Raw genomic sequence first — 24674 nt, 5'->3', positions numbered from 1 at the left:
TCAGTGGGTCATAGGGTCTGGACTCCATTCCCAGCACCACAGGGCAGCTCACAACTGTCTCCAACTGCAGGGATCCAGCAGCCCCTTCTGGCCTCCACGGGCCTTGCACCCAATGTGCAACAACATACACACAGGCACCCATACACATAAAGCAAAAATAAATGTTAGAAACATCAAGAGGAAAGGAGAAAGCAGTCCTCTCTCTCCCCTCCCCTCCCACCTTGTCCCCTTTGGTAGTGTAGTCTCACTAGGGCCTCACACATGGCCGATATGTGCTCTACCACCGATATGTGCTCTACCACTGAGAGCCCTTAGTCATGCTTTTTTTCTTTCTTTTTCTTGTTTTGTTAATTTAATTATTTGTTTCATTTTGAGTCAGGTAGGCATTGAACTCATTCTGTGAGCACATGCATGCCTAGAATTTGTGATCCTCTTGCCTCAGTCTCCTGAATAGCTGGGATTACAGGCCTCTACCACCCAGCCTGGCGGCTGAGAAACTCTTATTGCAGGGAGTTGGGAAGAAAGACAAAATATGTACGAAGGCACGTATACCTGAGGCAGAAGACAAAGGCTGTGTTCTAACTGGAGTCCTCTCAGAGGATGTACCTCACCTGTGAAAAGTGTGGGGACAGCTTCAACCTAAAAGGAAGGGCAGCCACAGGACTGCAAAGGTCTATAAGGGAACCTGACAGAAGGTAACAACAGTGTGTGTGTGTGTGTGTGTGTGTGTGTGTCCAGCCCCAACCTGCATCATTTAGTCAAGGATTTGATCTGTGACTTAGAAGCTGGCCCTGGCCTGCGGACTCACCGACACAGTCGCAGCACTCGTCCCACAGGGCCCCGAGGCACAGCATGCACTCCTTACAGCAGGGGCAGTTCCCTTCTCCAGGCCGGCACTGGCAGAGCTCCTAAGAACAGGACAGATTTTAAAGCCAAACCCAAACAACTGTAACCAAAACTCGGAGCAAAAAATAACCGCAGCATTTTCATTTATAAACATTCATTCCTGATAGACTTTGTATTCAGCAACATCATTTCCAGGAACATAACTACCATCAGTGGTTGAGAGCAGAGAGCACTGGCTAGTCCAGAGGACCAAGATAGGTCCCCAGCATCCACTGGGCAAGCAGCTCACATCCATCTGCAACTCCAGTTAAAGGGGATCTGGCACGCTCTTCTGACCTACACACACACTCACACACACACTCACACAAACATTCATAGACACAACACACAGTACACATACATACATGCACACATACAGGTAAACTATAACCATAAACATTTTTTTTCCAAAACAAAACACCCATATCTTTTTTAAATTGTTAGTTTGGATTCTACTGGAATTATATAACCCCTCCCCACCACCCAGAGGCTGATCTAAGTGAATTACAATTCAATTTCAAGGCCAGCCTGGCTACATAGCAAGACTTTGTCTAAAACAAATAGAAATACATCCAATAGCAAGGGCCAGTGATGTCACTTCATAAGTAAAGCACTTACCCAGCATAGCAAGGTCTTGGGTTCACTGGCCAACACTCCAAACCCAAAATTACTATGTGAGGGCTAATGGTACAGACAACCCAATAGTGGTGTGTTTGCCCAGGTCATGCAAGGTGTGACATTCTATCTGTGGCCCCACATTCACAATTTCATTTATTAATCTATGATACACTGAAGCACTGTGCTTTCATAATTATTTACAGGCATGGTAACAAGTATTTTCCCTCTTTGCAATGAAACTCCACGACCACTCCCATTATGGCGCAGAGACTTTACGGTGAAGAGACCTGGGCAAGGTAGGTGGACAAGAAGCAGCCTCCATGTGATGCAGTGAATGAGAAAAGTCAGGATAACAGAATGGACAACTCCAAACAAACAAAGTCGGAAAGCACTATAAATAAAGGGGACGAGAGTGGACAGCTGAGGACCAACTCTGAGGAAAGGAGTCACAGCCCTGTCATGGCCTTCCGATAAGGAAGGGACCCAGAAGTCAGCCCTCCTGATAAAAAGACTACGGACTCAATCCAAGGACAAGCCTCCACTTGGGGGTTTTTGTGAGACCAAGACTCCTCTACCCAATATGTTAGCACTCAAGAGGAGAGCCGGCCAGTCTCTCGCTCTCCAAGCCTTAGGAACTGTAGCCAGAACCAGCTTGAGAGTGTTGCAGACTGAGCTATCCCAAGACCAGTCAAGTCAGGAAGCCAAGGGTCAACCTGCCCTAAGGGTGACCAGCAGCTACAGGAAGCAGCTGCAGATGACAAGGGCCAGCAGGCACCTGAGGAGTGCAGGTGGCAGGGCTGGGCACTGGAGGATACTCTAGTAAGCTGTCCTCTGGCTTCACACAGGCAGTGTGTGTGTGTGTGTGTGTGTGTGTGTGTGTGTGTATGTGTGTGTGTATGTGTGAAGGTGCACGTGTGCATGTTGAGTCCTGAAGTGACTTCAAGTGTCTTCCTCAATTGCTTTCCATGTATATAGATGGAGGCAGAATCTCTTGCCAGGTCTTGGTCTCTGCTAGCTTGACTAGGCAGCCTGCTCCGGCATCCACCTCCTGTGAAGTGGGGCTGTGGGCAGGCCACCGCACCACTGGGGATCGGAACAGCTTAGAGGGTAAGGGTTTAGTTCACTGCTCTGTTGTCCCACGCCTCTGATCCATGTCTAACAAAATAATGATTTATATAATACCCTGATAGAAAACTGCAGAGATCTCTGCAGCAATCCTTAGTGCCCTAGGTTTCTTCTCCACCTCTCCCTCACTGTGTAACGTCCTTGCTGTTGACAGGCCTGACTGTGCACGGCTGCCCTGACCCTGCAGTCCTCCTTAGCCTCCTGAGAGCCACGATTACAGGTGTGTACCACGATGCCTTGTTCTTTAAAACTGACGTCAAAAACCTTCTTAGCTTTCCCCTCTACTTTGGAAAAACATAAATGTATTTGTAAACCCTCCACTTCTCAAACAGAAAAAAATGACAGAGGTAAAATGTGACATTTTCTTTGAACTGGGTTATTTATATATTTTACCAGCCTCACTATGAATAAACTTCAGTGCTGCTTAGTCAAATGGAACATGTGATCAAACCAAACACAACATTCACAGAAGTCTGAAACAGAAAGTGACTCAAAGCTTCCAATTCCTTTCTGTGGCCACATTCCCCAGTTTTGCCGTCGGTTCTGTTTACACACGGCTGCTCTCTGTCCAGCTCACTGCCTCCTACCTCCCGGAGCTCCCATCAGGGTGGATGAGTCTCGTTTTTTCAAATGAAGATATAAAATCCACAGGACATTCAGTCGGTAAGTGGCTAGGATCTGACTCTGGTTTGAATTGGACATTACTGAGAGACAAAGCATAACCATGCCTAGCATTTCAAGACCTGGTTGTTATTCTCTCTTAGAGAAAAACCAAGCAATCCTCACATGAAGCCCTGTAGGCTGTTTAAGCTCTCACTGCTGATGCCGGGGCCGAGCCACTGCTCGTGAAGGTATACCAGGACTGGCTGAACGCTCAGCCGAGACTCTAACCCAGCACTCAATTCTCTCACTGCTTCAGCCGGTTACTGGTAACATCATCTGTTGTCCGACTCCTTCACGTGCAGATGACCCCAAGTTCACAGTGACACCAGTACACCAGTTCTGACTTCTGACTCTAGGCCTTAGCCTCACACATCAGAGCAGGAAACTCAATGTTTGTTCCCTGTGTGAAGGATTCCAGTAGGTGTTCTTAAATTTTGATGACCACATTGTTCAATAACTTTATAATGGAAAAAAAGAAAATTCGTACTAAATGGAAAAACTAAACATTATGGGTTATCCTCATAACTTCAGAAACCAGCAGGAGGGTTTAGTGAAATATGCACACTTCTTAAAAAGTTTAAATGAAAGGAAACTAAGGTAAAATCTGAGTGTAACTATTTAATTTTTAAAATTAATTATGTGTCTACACATGTGCATGGGCACACGTGGAGTGGTGTGCGTGTACATGTCATGGGACAAGCACCGTAATCAAACTCATGTCATGTCACGTCATGTCATAGCTAACACCTTGCTTAGCCATTCTCCAGCTCAACTCTCATCATTTAATATATACCACGTGAGAGAGGGCAGGTATGGGCGACAGACTCACAGTGCATGGTTTTAGTAATAAGACATTCTGGCAAGTACAAACTATAAAACGGAAATGGAGCCAGGCTTGAGAGCAGGCATCTTTAATCCCAGCACTCAGGAAGGAAGACCCAGGAGGATCAAGAATTAAAGACTAGCCTTTGCAACACAGCAAACTAAAGACCAGCCCAAGCCATATTAATCCTTCCTTAAAAAACAAAACGCAGAGTCAAACTAAAAAGCAGGAAAAGGGGTGGGCGGGAGAAAACCAATACAGAAGATGTTTGAGAGAGAAGACTTTGGTGCAAACCAAAAATCTAACTGTGTAGCAACAGGTCAGAGTAAAGGAAGGAGAGATTCCTGTAGGACCTCGCTGTGCTAAGGAAAGCAGCCGTTACTTGCTGTCTGTGATGGTCTGAATGAAAATGGTCCCCACAGGCTCACAGGGACAGGCTCAGCGGGAGTAGCATTATTTGAAAGATTGTTGGAGTGGTTGTGGCCTTGATGGAGGAAATGTGTTCCTGGGGGTCAGGTGTGAGCTAGCAGCTACTGCTACAGGCCATGCCTGGCTCCCCGCAGCCATGTTCCCTGCCATGATGGTCACAGACTCATCCTCGGAAACTGTAAGCCAGCCCCAATGAAATGCTTTCTTTTAAAAGTGGCCTTGGTCACGGTGCCTCCTCACAACACCACCACACTGACTAAGATACTATGTATGCCCAACACCTGAGAAAGGCGGAAGCTACGTAAGGAAGAGGGTTTCCTTTTGGCTCTCAGTCCACCACGAGAGGGTGCATGGTGACAGGCAGCTCTGAGGCAGCAGGAGCACATGGCTACACCTTACCTTCCATATCCCAGTGGGCAAGGAGCAGAGGATGGAATGGCACCCTGGCTTCCTCCTTTCATTCTGTCTGGGCCCCAGGCTACTGGGAGATGTGCTACCAACCTCCATGGTGGGCCCCTCTTCAGCCAATCCTCTCTGGGAATGCCTCAAAGATATGCCCACAGCATGTCTCCTAGTAGGTAATTCTAACTAAACCCAGCCAAGATGACCATGATGGTAACCATCACAGGTAGCCATCATACTACTTAAGCTGATTATCTGGGGTGTTCCGTCACAGTGAGGGAAAGCTAGCAGACCATGGCAGACAGATGGTTGATCCAAATTGTTAGATTTATTTTTATTGATCTGAATTTCAAGTGTTATTTAAAGTTTGTTATTTTAAATTACATGTTATTCATTCATTCATCATTCAGTGTGTGTGTGTGTATACTGCCCCACATCATGTAAGTGGAGGTCAGAGGACAACCTGTAGGCGTTGCTTCTCTTCTCCCCTGTGGGTCTCAGGTGTTGAACTCAGGTTACCAGGCTGGGCAGCGGGTGTTTTTACGCCATCAACTACCTTACCAACTCTAAATCTTATTTTTTATAAAAGCAGCAAAGCAGTAAAAATCCAGTCAAAAGCAGCATCCAATATTACAGCTCCCCACCTCAAACAGGGCGGCTGCACATATGCACCAAGACAACCATTGGCTTGGTGACATTTAAAGCAAGATTTCTTCCCAGTCAAAGCACAAAAATAAATATTTACACAGGGACCACCCTTGTGCACAGCAGCTGGAATGACCGCACTGCCCTGACTGCCTGCCACCACCCTGGTAAAACATTTACATGACCAACAGACCGTGGTCTCCGTGACCTTCCAGGGAAACGTTGTTGTTTTTAGTTATTTCATGAGTGCTCTGACTAAACATAAGCAAATGCTCTCACATCCTCATGGTATGTCATTTCAGCACTGCAGATGTTGTTCAAGTCAAACTAACAAAGGAAAATCTAAGGTTCCTAATGAACATCCTGTTATGAACTATGGCATTACTTTTTTTGACCGCTGGGAATCGAACCCAGAGCTTTTCACAATAGGGAAGTTCTCTGTCACATTACCAGACCATATCTCTGAATAATCATCATCATCATTAGTGGATGGGTATTTTGCCTGTATGTACCTCACCAAGGTAAGAGCGCATCCGGTCTCTAGAACTGGTATTACAGATGTGATCTGCCATGTGGGTGCTAGAAATCAAACCCAGCTCCTCTTGAATTAGAGAGGAAAGCTATGATGGCCACCTACAATGGCAACACACCTTGTACTCTGCAGCCCGCAGACCGTGGCTCTGTAATGAAATGTGTGTGTGCGTGTGTGTGTGTGTGTGTGTGTGTGTGTCTGTGCGCGCGCGCACTACCCCACATCATGTATGTGGTTCAGTGGGCTGCGCAGAAGAGCCAAGCTGTGGCCATGTTTTCCCTGTGCACTGGGATCAGCTACTTGCAGACTGTCTTGGCGGGAGAGCTGAAGGGAGAGAGCTTGGCAGTTAAGGGCTGGAAATCAAGTTCTTCCGACGACCTGGGTTTCGCTCCTAGACCTATCTGATAGCTCACAACCTTCTTTAACTCTAATCCCAGGGCATCTGACTCCCTTCTCAGGCCTCTGTGGGCACCAGAAATGCATGTGGAGCACAGACACACATGCAGGCAAAGCACCTATACACAGAAAAGTAAGTTCTTAAAAACTGAATGATTAGTATACAAAGGCTACAAATGCAGTTAAAAGAAATGCAAGAAAATCTAAAGATAAGTTATGCAATTTCATGAATTAAAAATCAATATTGCAAAATGTCATCATTTCACAAATTGATCTACAAATTTAATATACCTCTGAAAGTAGGCGTGAATGACCCCAAAGCCACAGTCTTTGAAAGAAATAATTCATAAACTCAACTCCGCTGAAATATGAAACTTCTGCTCTACAGAAGCTACTCCAACCATAAATGGCAAACCAGACTAAGAGAAAATACATGTGAACACCTACCTGAGAATGACTGCTACCCAAGACATAAGAACAACTCAAACTCAATAATAAAACAACTGGATTAAAAGCCAGGCATGGTGGCACATGCCTTAAATCCCAGCACTCAGGAGGCAGAGGAGGTGGATGGCTGAGTTCAAGGCAGCCTGATTAACATAGCAAGCTTCAGTATAGCCAGATTACACAGAGAAACCTTGTTAAAAAGCAACCCACAAGACCTAATTAAACCAACCAAACAACCAAACAACTGAACTGAATAAGGAACAAAAGTTCTTAAGACATTTCTAAAGGTTACAAAAAATATGGTTACAAAAAAATGTAAAAGATGTTCCACATTGGTGTGTGTGTGTGTGTGTGTGTGTGTGCGCACATGCATATGTGTTTTCAGTGCTGGGGAACCCAAGGCCTCACATCATGCTAGACATGTGTACTTTTGCTAAGCTGTACGCCCAGCCCAGGGAGTTGCAAATGATGACAATCATGAAATTCTACCTCAAACCTATTCAAACAGTGACTACCTAAGACAGATGCTGGACAGCAGCGAGAACTCTCACTTAACACTGCTGGGAACATATAGCCACACCATAGGACATTGATAACAATAAAAAGAAGTAAGAATGGTGGCTATGATGGCTAGTCTTGGTTGTCAACTTGACTATATCTGGAATTAACTAAAACTCGAGAGGCTGGGTACACCTTTAAGAGATTTTTCTTAATTAAATAATGTTTAGTGGGAAGATCCACTTGTGTGTGTGGGGGAGATGGGGTAGGCAGGAGTTGTATATGTGGATGTTGTAGAAATTATTTAATCCTAACTCAGAGTTTGTTTGTTTGTTTGTTTGTTTTTTTAAAGATTTATTTATTTATTATATGTAAGTACACTGTAGCTGTCTTCAGACACTCCAGAAGAGGGCGCCAGATCTCATTACGGATGGTTGTGAGCCACCATGTGGTTGCTGGGATTTGAACTCTGGACCTTCGGAAGAGCAGTTGGGTGCTCTTACCCACTGAGCCATCTCACCAGCCCCTGTTTGTTTGTTTTTAAAAGATTTATTTATTTATTATATGTAAGTACACTGTAGCTGTCTTCAGATACCAGAAGAGGGAGTCAGGTCTTGTTACAGATGGTTTTGAGCCACCATGTGGTCGCTGGGATTTGAACTCAGGACCTTCGGAAGAGCAGTCAGTGCTCTTAACTACTGAGCCATGTCTCCAGCCCCCGGAATATCCACTTTTAATTCAGACCTTTTGAGGAGGGAAAAACCCACCTTTAATCTGGTCACACCTGCTGGCAGCCTGGATAACGTACATGGAAGAAGGAGGCTTGCTCTCTACCTGTTTCCTCTCACTCTCACTGGCAAGTCACTCCTTCACTGGCACTAGAGCCAACTTCAAGATTCTGAGGCACACTAAAGACCTCACGGACTGAACAAGTCCTGGATTCTTGCACCTTCCATTGGTAGACAGCAATTATTGGACTAGCCAGACCAAAGCCTAGACTCCATCCTAATAAGTCCCCTTTCCACAGATAAATAGATACATAGACAGACTGGCCAGCAGATAGAGATAGACCGATTCATTCTATCAGTCCTGCTCCTCCAGGCAACCCTGACTAATACAGTAGCCATGAACAACCGTGGCAGGAACACTGCTGAATGAAAGAAGACACACTTATCAGGATTCCAACTCTACAGCACTCTGGCAATGGTCAAAAGATAGAGATAATCAAAAGAAGAAGTGGTTGTTACAAGGCTGGAGAGAGGTAGGGAGGCATGACTATATTGAGAGTACAGGGAGATTTAAGGCAATCAAACTACCCTCAAACGAGCACCATCATAAACGCACAGTATGCATGCATCTGTTAAAACCCACAGAAAAACTACATGAACAACCTTAAACAATGTGTTTTAGTTAATAACACAGGGTATGAATATTGGTTCATCTGTAGTAGAAAGTGTAGCACAGTGAAGAAAGGTAACAATAGGCAGAAACTGCTGAATGTGGTGGTACACGTCTGTAATCCCAGGTATTTACTAGGTTGAGGCAGGAGGACTCCAAAGTCAAGACCAGCATTGGTAAAATAGCAAGACTGTCATAACAAGAAAAAAAAAACCCATTGAAAATGAATAAAGCTAGACAAAGAAGTATAAGGAAACTCTGTACCCATTTTTTTCTAAAGACCAAAAACATTTCTAAAAAAATGAAGCCTACTGTGTTAAATCAATTCCTAGCAAGTTTTATTACAGAAAATAACAAGATGGCCCAAAAATTCATATGCAAATGCAAGGGACCCGGAATCAGGAACAAGGTCTTAAAAGAGCGAAATGAGACTACACTACAAAGCTACAACAACCAAGGCCATGCACATGCCCAGAATGGAGTCCCTTCAAAGGAGTCACAAGGGGTTCAAGTGTCTAGACTCCACTGTTTACCTTTCAAATGTCAGGGCAAGGATGCTGGGGGGGGGGTGCAGAACCACATGGCCCCGACAGGACATACACTTGCACTCCTGGTTCCCAGTTGGAGCACTTAGAATTACTAGATGTGCTATTATTGAAGGAGGCGTGGCACTGAGGCTGGAGCTTTCAAAAGCCCAGGGTAGGCCCAGCTGCACTCTTTCTCTCTGCCTGCTGCCTGTGGATCAGGATGGAAAGCTCTCGGCTACAGCTACAGCACCATGCCTGCCTGCCTGCCTGCTGCCTTGTTCCCAGCCACGACAACCATAGACTCACCCTTCCTCCTGTCAGCAAGTCCCAAATAAATGCTTTCTAAAGGTTGCCTTTCTCATGGTGTCTCTTCACAGCAACAGAAGACGACGACAGATGTTATACTAAAAGTTCCATGAATGCTGGGCGTGGTGGCGCACTGGGAGGCAGAGGCAGGTGGATTTCTGAGTTCGAGGCCAACCTGGTCTACAAAGTGAGTTCCAGGAAAGCCAGGGCTATACAGAGAAACCCTGTCTCAAAAAACCAAAACCAAACCAAACCAAAACAAAACAACAACAACAAATCACAAAAAAAAAGTTCCAAAAATAACTAAACAGTTACTCATGGGGAATAAGAAATAAACTGGCAATTCTCATAGGTAATAGTGACATGGCTTAAAACTTAAATTCTATACCCAGACAATCTGTCATCCAGGCATACAATCAGAAAAAGTCCACTTTCAGGAATACAGGCCCCAGAAAGTTCCCTCCCATGGTCAATCTGAGGACTCAAAGGCACATTACAAAACTGAGGGAATACATTTTTTAAAATGATCTAAGAAATACTGACTAGCTCGGCGATGCTTCTGTTTATCAGTTCTGGGAACCGAGTCTGGAATCTTGGCTTCTTAAAACAAAACAAAACAACCACAGAAGCATTATAAGAATGTGTTTTTGCGTTGATCCCAGGTGTGGGGCCTCCTGCCCCAGCAGCAGCAGGTTCCGACTCTGACACTGCTAGAGCCCTAAGAGGCGGGGTGGGGGGCGGGGGGGGGGTGTTGGTTATTTAGGGACGTTGTTTGTGGTTTGTTAGTAGCTGTGGTCACAAAAGGAAAGTAATGAAGAATCAGGGATCTCTTTTTCTCTCCTGTCTAGTGTTTGGAAGTGAAACTGGGGGTGGTGGGGTGGGAAAATGAAGAATCCCCCAAAGGCAGACTACAAGTGGTACCTAACATGGGGGCCCCGATAAGGAAAACATGGGAAATTTGATTTCAACTGCTACTGAGAAAACTGCTGGCAACAGAGGAGTGGACTTTCCAGAATTCCCAAAAATGTCACTACAACTTCCTTTAGTGACTTTTAGCTATATTAACTAAGTAAAAAGCGGTTGTTAATTATTTCATCCTTTCATATTCATTCATTCATTCATTCATTCATTCATTCATTCATTTATGGTTTTTCAAGGCAGGGTTTCTCTGTGTAGCTTTGGCTGTCCTGGAACTCACTCTGTAGACCAGTGATTGGCCTGCCTCTGTTTCCCAAGTGCAGGGATTAAAGGAATATACCACCACCATCTGGCTCTCGTTTTCATTTTTTAAACTAGGGTCTTTTATAGCCGAGGCTAGCCTCCAACTTGCTCTAGGATCATGTGGCCCTATCATTGATGGCTACATTTAATGTCAAAGAAGCAGAGGAAATAGGTTTTCTTGCTATATGAACACTGCAGTTAGTATTATAGTACATTTTATTATATTGTACAGGATCTTATTGTGTGGTTTGGCTGACCTGAAACTCATTATGTATACCAGAGTAACCTGAAAGCTGTAGAACAAAAAGAAGAAATCACACCCAAAAGGAGTAGAAAATAATCAATCTCAGGGCTAAAATCAATCAAAGAAAAACAAAACCCAAAGAATCAATGAAACAAAGGTTTCTTATTGTTATTGTTTTTGTTGTTACTTGAGAAAATCAGTGAGATTGACCAACATTTATCTAAATTAACTAAAAGGCAGACAGTACCTGAACCGACAAAATTAGAAATGAAAAGGGAGACAGAACAACAAACACTGAGGAAACCCACAGACACAAAAAGATAAACTCACACTCCACCAAATCAGAAAATCTAAAAGAAATGGGTCATTTTCTTGATAGGTACCACTTACCAAAGTTAAATCAAGATCAGATAAACAATTTAAACAGGGCTATAATCCCTAGTGAAGCAGAGGCAGTCATCGAAAGTCTCTCAACAACAATAACAACAACAACAACAACAGAAGCCCAGGGCATGATGGTTTTAGCACAGAATTCTATCAGACTTTCTAAGAAGAACTAATGTCAATACTCCTCAAACTATTACGCAAAATACAAACAGAAGAATTTGGAACAAAATCTAGATGTCCCTCAATAGATGAATGGATAAAGAAAATGTGATGCATTTATACAATGGAGTATTATTTAGCTTGTTAAAAATATGAAATTCACAGGTAATTGGAACTAGAAAATATCATCCTGAGAGAAGTAACCTAAACATATAATCAGTGCCTGGCTCAGCCGCCAACAGCGTAGTTTCCGCCCACAACAGACGAGAACAAACACAGAGACGTACAGCCAAACCATGTGCAGAGTGAGAGACCTTGGACCACTCTACCCTAACTGTGTGACTCCATCAAATCCCTCCCTCAGGGCTCAGGGAACCCTGTGGAAGGCAAAGTAGAAAGAGTCTAAGAGTCAGAGGGAATGGAGGACACCAAGGACACAAGGTCCCCTAAATACACACACACACACATACACACACACACACACACAGGCATAATAAAGTTAAATTTTTGTTTTGTTTCATTTTATTTTGTTTTGTTTTCAAGGCAGGGTTTCTCTGTGTAGCCCTGGCTGTCCTGGAACTCACTCTGTAGACCAGGCTGGCCTCAAACTCAGAAATCCACCTGCCTCTGCCTCCCAAGGGCTGTGATGAAAGGCGTGCGCCACCACACCCGGCTAAAGTTAAAATTAATAACAGATTTCTCTAGTTAAATGTTTGAGTTGAAAGGCAAATTTTAAAGGTTTACAGAGTGTGTGATTCATCTAACTAGAATTCAAATTACTGATGAAAAGGAGGGAAATATCAGGAATAGGCCAAAAAAAAAAAATCCTTGATCTATAAAATTACTTATGATTGTAGTCTCAAGCGAGAATTACAGCCAAAGTTGGTGGACTCACTCTACATGGAAAGCTAGCAGAGGCTGTGTGTCTCTCTTTGTAAACGTGTAATCCGAAAGGCTCAAAACCCTAAAACTTCCTGGGCATGAACATGACATCACAAGTGGAAAATTCCACATCTGACAGCCGATGAGGAGTTGTAGTCAAAACAGCTAAAAATACTGCAGAAGGTCACTCCCAGGCAAAGCAAAGCAAAGCACACGTCAAACAAAATTTGGTTTACTCTTTAGACTGGGTCTCACAACCAAGGTAATTTCATACATATATGTATGTGTGTGTGAAATGTATATTTGTCTTATACATACATACATATTGGCATATATATTTATGCAATTCTAAAAATTTCAAAATGTGAAATACTTTGGCCATAAACATTTCACACATATTCAGCCTGTACGCATAGCTAATGAATTTCGTGGGGCCATGGTCAGCACCTACAATGGAGGCCACAAAAGACATGACCCCCTCAAAGGGAAGAAAAACTACTGGAGGGATGGGGAGACAGAAGCTACATAATTTATCTGTCACTGTCACAACATCATGGAGGATAGTAACCAGGATGCTGAGTGAAAGAGTCATGGGCTTAGCAGCCAGAAACAGGTCAGAACAGGTCAAACCCACAACCGTTTCCCAGCTACAGGAACGTCACCAAATGACCGTCACTTTTCATCTCAGCAAAACGACAGGTAATTACATTGGTTGCCTCGCTTCCATCGGAAAGGGTCATTTTTCACATACTTGGAAGATGAGTCTATAGTCTTGGCCAACAATCTGCCTGCAACCTGAGTGAGCCTGAACCGGAACCACCCAGGCACACTGCCTCCCAGACTTGAGTCCCTCAGAAGCTGCACGAGATAATGTATTTCTGCCTGTAGTTGCTAGGTTTTGATATAATCTGTTACACAGCCACCGGAAAATAATACGTTATATGTAATAATCTATCTATTAACTGACAGGCTAAAAGTCTTCTAAATATAGTTATTAAAACTCTGCCATCTAAGCTAGATTGTAGACAGTAGTACACTCATCACCCATAACAGCTTATACAGCAGACTAGCATACTGCAGATTGAACTTCTTGAACCAATTTTGGTCGGATGGAAGATAGCCATAAAGATAAAAAACAAAGTTCGGTACTGCCGACCCTGGCCCACTGCTCAGACGGTGTGTGTCCTTGCTTTGATTTACCCCTATAGTATCTACCTGTGCACAGTATGTTTCAGTATTAACGAAGGTACCTTGAATCCTTACCTGAATGAGGCATTTGCTCACATCGCTGGCACAGAGTGCTTTGTTACAGCTCTGGGACACGGGGAGACACAGCAGGAACGTCAGGGAGGCTAGAGCTAGCACAATACAGTGTGACTTCATGGTTCTTCAAAGAAGTCACTCAGTAGCTTCCAAGAAGCTAGAAAAACAAAGCAATGGGAAACTTTAACTCAAAGGCAAAAAGGTAGGTTACAAACTAAGACGAAACCAAACAAAAAAACAAGAGTTACGAGGGATCATTTGAGGAACATTCTCAAAGATCACTTAAACATTCAAACATTCAGGCTTGGGTGGCCATCTTTAAACAATGAACCTCGAACTACTCAGACATGGAGATGATTAAAATCCTAGTTAACACTGCTGCCGTCCCAGCCATCCGAAAGGATCCAACTGTAGCGCTACAACTCAAGCTTCAACATCATATTCTATTTAAAATCAATGTATGTAAGAACTAATAATACCGCGGTGCAGGCCTTTTTAAATTCCAGCACTCAGGAGGCATGCTCAAGGCCAGCCCCGCCCACACCCGGGCTGGAGAGATGGTTTTAGTGGTTAGGAGTATGTTTCAGAACACTTGAGGTTGGTTCCCAGCACCTATCTGGGACAGCTCGAAATCACCTGTAACAGCTGAACCCTATGACGTCCTGGGGCACCTGAACACGGAACACACGCTCACATACACATAATTAAAAACAATAAAAATACATCTTTGCCGGGCGTGGTGGTGCACGCCTTTAATCCCAGCACTCGGGAGGCAGAGGCAGGTGGATTTCTGAGTTCGAGGCCAGCCTGGTCTACAAAGTGAGTTCCAGGACAGCCAGGGCTATACAGAGAAACCCTGTCTCAAAAAAAAAAACAAAAAAACCCCAACATCTTTAAAGCTATTACTTCTGTATTATTACGTTACCGCACCCTTTAAGTTCTCTGTGTAGGTGCTCACACGTGCAGCTGGAGATGAAACCCAGGGCCTCGTGTGTGTGAGGCAAGGTTTCTACACCTCAGCTCCAATGTTAAAAATCTGAGCGTCAAAGCAAAACTGTGAAGGAAACTTATTCTGGTGATTATCTCACTTTGTTAGTAAAGGACTTGGGAGAGAGGCGCAGGAACCACAATCATGCTTAACTGCATTAAGAATTATAGGGAAATGTGAAATATTCTTTCTGTTAGTATGGTAGATTCTTCTGTTCTTGTACAGAAAGAAAACAGAGGGGCACCAGCACAAATTCTCACAGGGGTTATAAGTGGGGGCTGGCAAGATAGCTAGGTGGCTAACAACACTTGCCTGACATGCCTGAAAGCCTAAGTTCTACTTGGGAGGCAGAGGTTGGCAAATTTCTGAGTTCAAGGCCAGCCTGGTCTACAGAGTGAGTTCCAGAACAGCCAGAGCTACACAGAGAAACCCTGCCTCGGAAAAACCAGGAAAAAAAAAAAAAAAGGAGAACTGCTTCCCTCCAAAGTTGTCCTTTGGCATACACACCATGGCGCAGGTGCACAGGTATGCTCGTGCGCGCATAAACACGCGCACACACCCACTAAAATTTTAAAGATATAATTTCTTAAGGCTAAAACACAAATTCCCAACAAAATCAATTAAATAATAGCTGGGCCTGATGAGACACGCCTGTGATCCCAGCATTTGGCAAGCAAGGCAGGAGGATAATGAACTGCAGGCCAGCTTTACTTCCAGATTAGATAAATTAACGATAAAAATAAGGGGCTAGAGAGATGGCTCGATGTCTTAAGAGCACTTGCTACTCTTGTAGAGGACCCGAGTTCGGTTCCCAGCACCCACACTGGCAGGGCACAAGGGTCTGCAAGCCCAGCTCTGGGGCATCCAATGCCCTCTTCTGGCCCCTATAGCAGCACCAAGACGAAAAGTGTGCACACGCATACAGACGCATGCATTTTTTTTTAAAAAAAGGAGTCAAAATAAATCCCCTCAAAATAATAAAATACAATTCTGATGTAGGGCCGGTTAGAAAGTGGACCCTGCTGGTTACAAAACTATGAGATGGCGCTACACCGCGGGCTCTGCATGGGGTATGACTCCGTTCTGAAACAGAAAGTCCAGAGCTCCTGCCCGCCGGCGGGGGACCGTTAGTAATCCCATTTTCTCGCCCGCTCCCTGCGGACCCAGCCGGTTCCCTGGGCATCCTGCCCACAGCCGGTGCGGCCCCGTCGCCGCTGCCGGCCGCGGGGACCCACAGACACCCCCGGCTGCCCCGAGCGTCTTCCCGCCGTCCTCCGGGAATCCAGGTGACCGCGGGGGAGGAGCGCGATACCCCACACCAGCGCCCGGACCCGAGGTTCCGAAGGCGGTGGCACCGCGGCCCTTTGTCCCCGCCGTTCGGGCCTCTCGGCGCCCGCATCCCCGCCGAGCGCCGCGGCCTGGCCTCCTAGCTGCCGCCCGCCCGCGCGCCCGAGCTCGCTCACCGTGGCCCCGGCCTCCTCCCGGCCGCCGAGCCTCCAAGCAGCTCCCGCGAACCCCGGCGCCGCGGACACACAGGCCCGCGCTGTCCCCGGCCGCTCCCAGGCCCGCGCCGGGCTGCAGGCCACGCCCCCTGGAGCCCGGGCTGGGCACGCCCTCGGCCACGCCCCCAGGTGTGTGCGCTCTGGCCTCTCGCGGAGCCGGGCCCCGCCCATCAGCCGTCTGGTCTGCTGCCTCCTGTTGGGCGACTTACCTCTGCCGCCAGCCGCTGTGCCCTGCGGTTCGGTTCAGCAGCTCTGCCACAGAGCTGATTTGTCCTCCTTACTGGATATAAGAATGAGGCACGGAGCAGATGAATAGAACAGGACTGATACTTGACATGCGAGGCAGGGTTCATTTTAAATACGTGTTTAAGCACCTAGGAATCACTGGATACGGATCTGTCCCACACTTCAGTCACTAATTCATAAAAATGTTAAGCCTGGCACTGACAAAAAGGAGAGAAGGCAGAAGTGAATCTTGCTCAGGAATGTCACTACGTATGGGAGGGAGACCAACTGGAAGAAGCCTCAGTTGGAACGGAGGTCAGGTCAGTATTGGCTTGACCAGTCATTGAGCCTTGTACTTTAGGAAGATGGGGCTTATCCCACCAATAGCCCACAAATAACGTACATTTAGGTCTTTATCATAACCATTGCTTTTTCAGCAATATTCCATAGCCATTGAGTTGGAGTCCACATGGCCAGTTCACTTTGGGAGCAATGGCCTAGTGTCAAACCCTTCCTTAACCTAGGAAGTGTCTTAAACTCCCCTTGGTTTACTGGGAGGCAGCAGCCTAGAAAAAGGTGATTGGCTGAGATGGATAGAAATAAGTTACTAGCTAATGTGGGTCATAGTGCTGGTATTAATACATTTTGTAAAGTAAGCATAGGTTTTCTTTAAAATTCGGGGGCTGAGTAGATGGCTCAGTTAGTAAAAGACTGGGGTTCAGATTCATATGTCCATGCAGAGGCCAGGCACAGGGGTTGATATATGAAACCCAGCCCTAGAAGGAGGTAGAGATAGGAGGATTCCTGGGTTCACTGAAGCTCCAGGTGCCATGAGAAACCCTGTTTAGGAAAATCAAAAGTAAGAAAGCTACCCAAGGTGGTTCAGCTCATAAGGACATCTGTCACCAAACCTGATGACCTTATATTTAGCTGCCACCAAACCTTATAGTCAAGCCTCAAGATCCACAAGGTGGAAGTAGAGAGCCAATTCTTGCAAGTCATCTTCTGATCTCCACACGTGTGCCACAGAAGGAGTGCAAACACACACGCACAAGCACACACATACACACATATGCACATATATACACGTGTGTGCACATACATGTGCTCAAGTGCACATACACAGGCTTGGGTGTGCATGCATATGCAGACATACATGTGCACACACTATTTTAAATATAGAATGACATAAGAGTATGTTATACACCAGCCATGCACATATGCACACACTAATAGGTACATATATATCCCACACATTAAATGAAGCTCCCCTGAAAACTACCCTAAGAAAATAAGGGTCTACACCTATTAAAGCTTAAGGATCTTATTCTCAGCATTATTTATGAGTTATAGAGATTACGATCCACTAGATCAATGGGCTAGTTCAGCCATTTAAAATGATACTGTAGATCACTGACTCTCAAACCTCTTGTTCACAGGATTCTATACTGTTGAAAACAGGGAGTGTTTCAAAGAGGTTATGTGTATTGTTTCAATATTTGAAATTAAATTTTTTTAGTTAAAACTGTTCATTATTTCATTAAACCCAGTACACAGTTACATAGATAACATTTATTTTAATAAGTGCATTTAAAAAAATAAAACTGTGATGGATTAAATACTATCCCCGTAGGCTTGTGGGTTTGAACATATCCTCAGTCGGTGGCACTGTTTGTAAAGACTGAGGGGTGGAGTACCTTTTGAAGAAGATACTTCACTGGGGGCTGACTTTGAAGTTTGATAAACTGGACCCCGTTCTCTGTCTGCTTCCCATGTGGGGAACCATGTGATTTGTCAGCTTATCCACCCTAAAGGGACACCAAGGGACTTGGGTTTCAGGAGCCCTGGATCAAACGCTCCTCATTATCCTGGAGCTCCATCCATGCTGGTGGTTCTGTAAGGAGCTCCTATTTGTGCTCAATACCCGCCGAAGTGGGCTGGACCATATGGCTTGTAAGGATGCTCAGCCACTGTTGATGCAAACTCTGTTTTGTTTCTCTCTTGTTTCCTTCCCGTCCTGTGAGGTCTCCTGAGTTTTTCTACTCCATGTTGGATCCTCGGAACAACAGGCTGGACGGACGGACGAACATACTGAGACAAAGGACTAATGCTGCGCCTAAACAAGGGAGATTTCTGTGACGCCAACAACGCCCTGCGTGATGGACCCTGAAATGATGGCCCAAGGTCACATGAATGAGAACACATCCAGATCAAAGAGAGCATCAGGACCCACCAGGGAAACTTGGGCTCTGCCTCTTTTCCCTGTACAACCCAGACACTCTTGAGAACACTATGAAACAGTGCTTAAATCATCAGGCCTCTGCATTTGCCAGTGTGATCATGCCCTTTATGATAATGATGATAATAAGTAATAGTAATAACAATGCTCTTTTCTTGACTTTACCACCAGCTTCTTTTTCGTTAGTTTTCTGGGATGGAGGTGGGGATGGGGGCCTGAGCCTAGTCCACAAGGACTCTTGGGAGCTGGGGCTTTTGACCCAATTCTGATTGGTTCTAAGAACCTCATTGCTACCCACAGGAGGCCAGGTGAGGGGTCCCAGCATGAACAAAAACCCAGTGAAAATGGGAACACCCTTTGCCAGCTTCTCGTTAAGACATCACAAACTCATTTTTTTTTTTCTTTCTTGAGTGGATCAAACCAGCTGAGTTTACAGATTTTGAGTCAGAGGTGCTTCAGTTTCTCAGCCTCTCCACCAGCTTGAGTCAGGAAGTGTGTGTGTGTGTGTGTGTGTGTGTGTGTGTGTGTGTGTGTGTGTGTCAAGCACCGTAGCAGCACACCGCACTCTTCAATTCTCCTCTCTGCTCCATTATCTCCATTGCTGCTGCAGCAGAGAGAGGACAAAGGCAGAAAACCAGTGTCTTTCAAGGGACTGTGGGCTCTGCTTTAAGTAGGAACAATGTAGGCAGGATTGCTATAAACTGCTCTTTAGGCACCTACCACAAGACAGTGTCTTTCAGCAAATTACTCTCAAGGACCACTGAAATATTTACATGTGCCCTTCACAAACATGACATGGATCGCTGCTGCCCGTCACGGTAGGTTCAAACTTATTTTAGATATTTATGAATCTGCTTTCATTTTAGATTCCACCCTTCTGAGCATAGAAACAATACATGTGTGCCTGAGCAATGGTGACCATTGATGATAATAGGCTGTTCTATTTTATCCTACAGATGTTGTTCCTGCTGGTACCTCCTGCCTGTAATCATTAGCAGTTGGGAGACCACACAGGAATACTGAAAGCTCCAGGCCCAGTCTAGCCTTTCAAATGAAAGAAAGCCTGTCTGTCTCCCAACACTATTTCTGTTTGTGTCTATTGCTACTAGTCCCCTGAGCCCTGCAGAGTCCCACATTTATACACATTACAGAAAACACAATCCTCAATACCATTATATATATATATATATATATACTTAAAAAATCTACGTGTTCCTTCCAAAATATTTAAATTTTTACTTACGTTAGTGTTCTGCCTACATGTATGCCTGTGTGACGGTGTGAGATCCCGTGGAACTGGAATTACAGACAGTTGTGAACTGCCTATGTGGGTGCTGGGAATTGACCCCAGGTCCTCTTGAAGAGCAGCCAGTGCTCTTAACTGCTGCTGCTAAGCCATCTTTCCGGCCCTCGGTGTTCTTTTTTATACTGGTGACATTTTCGAGAAACTTCTCCAGTGGTGTGATAGTTAATTTTGTCCACGTGAATTCAGAGCCATCTGAGAAGTTTGTAAAATGCACCTCTAAGTGAGTCTATGAGGGAGTTTCCAGAGATGGAGCTCGAGGGCTCTGAGCTAGCCAGTGGCTTAATCTACTGATGGATTTAAAACCTGAACATATGTTAAGGTATGGAGAACTGAGAAAGGTAGGACCTGTCCAGAGGGAGTGAGTTCTTGAGGGTGTGCCTCAGAAGGTTTTGTTTGTTTGCTTGTTTTTAAGAGAGTCTCCTTATGTAGCTCTGGCTGTACTAGAACTTACACAGGCCTACCTCTGCCTCCCAAGTGCTGGGACTAAGGGTATGCACCACTAAGCCTGGTGTCATATGTCAGGACCCAGAGATGTACTTGGGTCAGAAACCTGTTTGTTTCTCTTCCTAGCATGTTCATATTGTACACATCTTTTTTTTTTTCTGCTTTTCATGGGTTTTTGTTATTTTGTTTTTCGTTTTTCTGTTTTTGGTAGAGGGGGCCAACAAGACAGGCTTGTGGAGGATTTGACCCTAACAGCTCTGCTTACTTAGGATGAGAGGGCGGATGTACTTAACAGAGACGTGGATCTGACGAACAGCGGGTGGGTCATTCATGTGCCAATCACTCAGTTAAACATTGGCTAGTGTTAAGTATATAACAGGACAGGTAATCTAATTCCCAAGTGTTCTCATGTATAAAAATGAAGATTTTTTTTAAAAAAATGTACTTGGTAAGAGAATGTTTAGAGATAAAAGAGATCATGTCAAGCGCCCAGCACGTGAGTGTTTGCCTCATCTTCTGTCCATCTGTGTAAACCGAGAAGGAAGAGGGATGAGAGGCTTAGGAGAGAACCAGGAGTGACCTATATGTCCAGTTGGCCATCACTATTATAGGCATCCATACAGAAATGACAAGCAGTCATCAGATATGAAGTTGGGCACTCAGACAGACGTTCGGATTCATGACTGGAATATAGGGTGTCATTGACACTGATCACCACAGAGGGGGTGAGCTCCAGAGGCAGAGAATAAAGGTAGAGGACCAAGTCACGGGGAACTCTCTAAAGACTGCTGAGAAGAACTTTGGAGTCACATTGTGGTACTTTATTCGGTATAAGAAAGAGATGCTGCCCTTGACTACAAGTCTAAACTGATGCAAAAAACCTTTCTACATAGAGGGGAGCAGAACACACAAGCCATGGCACTTTCTAGGAGGGGCCAGAATACAGTGGCTCAGACTGCCAATTCTCCAGCCTGGAAGTCCCAACTTGCTGAATACCTGTTCCTTAGCTTGCAGCATTTTTTTTTTTTTAAAAAAAATCTTTTCATGTGTATGCATGTGTTCTTACATGGTTACATGTGGAAGAGCAGGTACCCATTTCTGTGTGCATGTAGAGGCCCAGAGTTTAGGGCTGAAATCTTCCTTGATTAATCTCTTGCTCTTCCTATTATATTTGCACTGACACCCCCCACCTCCCCCGACCCCCGCTGAGGACTGAACTCAGGGCTGTGTGCTTGCTAGAGTTAAATCCCAAGTCCCAACCTTGGTCTTTTAGTCAAGCTCAGAATTCCCCGATATTTTAGTCAAGCCCAGAATTCCTAGGCAGCTTGCTTGGAGTGGAGAGAATTCCATCTGTGTTTTCAGGGGCTGGAACGACAGGCAGGCTGCTGGGCTAGCCCAGTGTTTCCATGGATGCTGGTGATCTGAACACAGATCCTCTTGCTCACCTAGAAGCTAGGCTTTAAAAATGGAGTCATCTCAGCTGCACACATTGTTCTTTGAAGGCCAGACCCACGACGTGAGGAGGAAAGAAGGAAGGCAAGGCAGTGGGATGAATGCGCCGGAGACCAAGCCACGGGCAGCGCAGCGGCACTGGTTCATCCTCCTTTGCCTTTGTGACCGTATTCTGTGGCCCTGGGGTTGCGCAACTGAAGCGTGATGAATCCGCTGATATTTTGCTTGGGACCCGACTTCAGAAATGTGATCTCTGATATTAATCACCAGGAGAGTGAGCATAATTGGCTGGCTCTGAAGCAAAGGCCGGAAGATACCAGCGGACAACAGATCCAACTGAACTTGAGCCAGAAGGAGGAGCAGGAGAAGGAGGAGGAGATAGAGGAGGAAGAGAAGGAGGAGAAGTTGTTGTTGTTTTGGCTTTGATGAGATTCCAAGAACAACACAAATGAAGCCAGCCTGCACCAGCAGAAGGGTCAGGTAGTGCCTCCCAAAACACAATTCAGTCACTCCCCAGAGAGCTTCCAACCCTGGAAGAATCGAAGAGAGTATTCAGGGGCCATGCAGCCCAACTCCCTCAGCTGGGAATGGGGAGTGAGGAATGCTGGGAGATTGTGTGGCCAAGACAAGCACTGATAGCTGGGCTCCAGCATGGATGTGTTGATTGTTTATCCCGCTGAGAGTGAGATGGGGGTTGGGGAGGGGGAGGGGGACAAGGCTAGACTTGAAGGTACAGAGACAGAGGTATCAAAGAGACAGCTTTGAGCAAACAGCTGTGAAGAAACCAGAAGTAGGAGCATAAGGCTAAACCTCAGCAAAAACATCAATGCTCTATGTCGGGAAAGAGGCTGGCTGGCTCTAACGCCATTCTTAGACACCCATCATACTGGCTCTTAGCACAAAGTGGGGTCTCATATTACACTCAGTTCTCAGGGCTGAACCTGAGTAAGTTGCTGTCCTCAGTTCTACAGTGACCAGTCTCTCTGTTTTTACTTGTTTCTAAAACCCTAAGTCACAGTCAGGTGCTGAGTTGGACATGGGGATGCATCCTCTGCTGGAACCTGACCGTTCATGGAGCCAATGACCATAGCTCTGTGACTGGCACACGGTAGACGCGCACACGTGCTTAATCAAGTAATGTCTCCACAAGGAGATTTTTGGAACCTTGCCCCAACTTGGAAAACAACCTAAGCTAATTAAAAACAAAACAACAAGAGAAAAACAACAACCAGACGCTAGGGCGGATGCCCAAGAAAACTGCAGAATTTCAATCAGCTAAGTGTATCTCTGGCCAAGCAGCATCCAGCCTACCTTCCAACATCACCTCGGAAAATGGCCTTGATCGCAAGTCCTATATAGATTTTGGCTATTGTGGCTTTGAAATAAATCACTCCAAAACTCAGTGGTCTAGTGTGTTTCATTCTTTCACAGGTTTTATGGAGCAGGAATTCAGGATGGGGTCATCTGGATAGTTCACCCCTCCAGACCTCTTGTGCGAGTTCTGGTCCTCAGAGGGCAGCTGGCAGAAAGTAGGTCATTTGTAGAAAGTAGGTCATTTGTAGAAAGTAGGTCAATGTAGAGGATGGACTGCAGATGACCTTTTGTTTTCTCGCTTGAGCTACTGAGGAAGAGGGGCAGCGGGCTTAGGAGTGGGAATCAGGAGTGCCAGAAATGTCCAGTCTGTGCTGTTTCTTAGGTATTCTTGGAGAAAATACAAAGTGTTGGTAGACAAGAGGGTTAGCCTAGGGTTTGGACTAGTGGTTAAAATTCAGGGTTGTCAGTAGGTAAAGGAGCTTGGTGCCTGGCCTGAGGACCAGAGCGTGATTCCAGGAACTTACAGAAAAGAACCAACTCCCTAGAGTTGTCCCTTTTCTCCACATATGTGGTGGTACTTGCCCCTGACCGTCGTAAGATAAATAAGTAAATAATATTTTTAAAAATATGTAAGTTGGATACTTGATTTGCTAATAAAAAAACTTAAAAAATTTTAATGGAGATACATCTGTGTGGGTGAGCAGTGCTTTCAGAAACCATATCAACAAAAATCACAATGAAAGGACTGGACCACCTCCCTATAAACTGCTAGGGCCCTTATAACCCACTGCTGTTGGTTGCTCATCACAACTAGACGGGAAGGCACTACTGCTGAAGATGCTGTGCACTTTAGTCACGGGTCATAAAGAAATCAAGCTGGAACTTGGCTGGAAGCTTTCTCCCTCTGTCTAAGACTCATAGCAGAAAGTGCACTGCAGGCTGCCAGGGTTACTCAGGCCACGTGGACCCTCTGGCCAGGTAATTATGAACAATCTCTCATCCAACAGCAATGTGCTAGAGGATGGCCAACTGCTTTCTGATTGGATTTGATGACTGCTCCACAGGAGGGAGTCACCACTGATACTGTAAACCCACACAATAGCCACCCGCTGAGGGAGTCAGAGGTACTAGTGGAGAAGTTACTGTGGTTGATAAAAAGACATGTCATACCTGGAACTCTGTCTTCTAAGCAACCACATTTATGTCTATAGAATAGTGTAGCTATTAACTTCGGTCAGAGAGCTTCCTTTTTGCAGAGGTCAAGTGGTGCCTTCAGAGATTTTTGTAACCGGTTAAAATGGGAAGAATAGATGACCACTGAATATGAAGCCATAAACAAGACATCTACAAACAC

The 24674-nt window shown here is 45.3% G+C and overlaps 1 protein-coding gene and 1 pseudogene across 1 annotated transcript in view; one reads left to right on the top strand and one right to left on the bottom strand.

Moving 5' to 3' along the window:
* Positions 1-16436, bottom strand: part of Twsg1 (twisted gastrulation BMP signaling modulator 1) — a 34195-nt gene extending 17759 nt beyond the window's left edge. Inside the window, exons 1-3 of the mRNA XM_021185710.3 lie at positions 16302-16436; positions 13851-14007; positions 809-908 (exon numbers count right to left, since the gene is read on the bottom strand). Of these exons, the coding sequence (XP_021041369.1) occupies positions 809-908; positions 13851-13970 (220 nt within the window). The 5' untranslated portion in view covers positions 13971-14007; positions 16302-16436. The remainder of the gene's footprint in view (positions 1-808; positions 909-13850; positions 14008-16301) is intronic.
* On the top strand, positions 15875-16630 carry LOC147000378 (uncharacterized; annotated as a pseudogene).
* The last annotated feature ends 8044 nt before the right edge of the window (positions 16631-24674 follow it).

This window comes from Mus caroli, unplaced genomic scaffold, assembly GCF_978045245.1.
Source record: "Mus caroli unplaced genomic scaffold, Mus_caroli_1 scaffold_18, whole genome shotgun sequence".
In the NCBI taxonomy this organism is placed as follows: Eukaryota; Metazoa; Chordata; class Mammalia; order Rodentia; family Muridae; genus Mus; species Mus caroli.
This window is presented reverse-complemented; position numbering and strand designations above follow the sequence as displayed.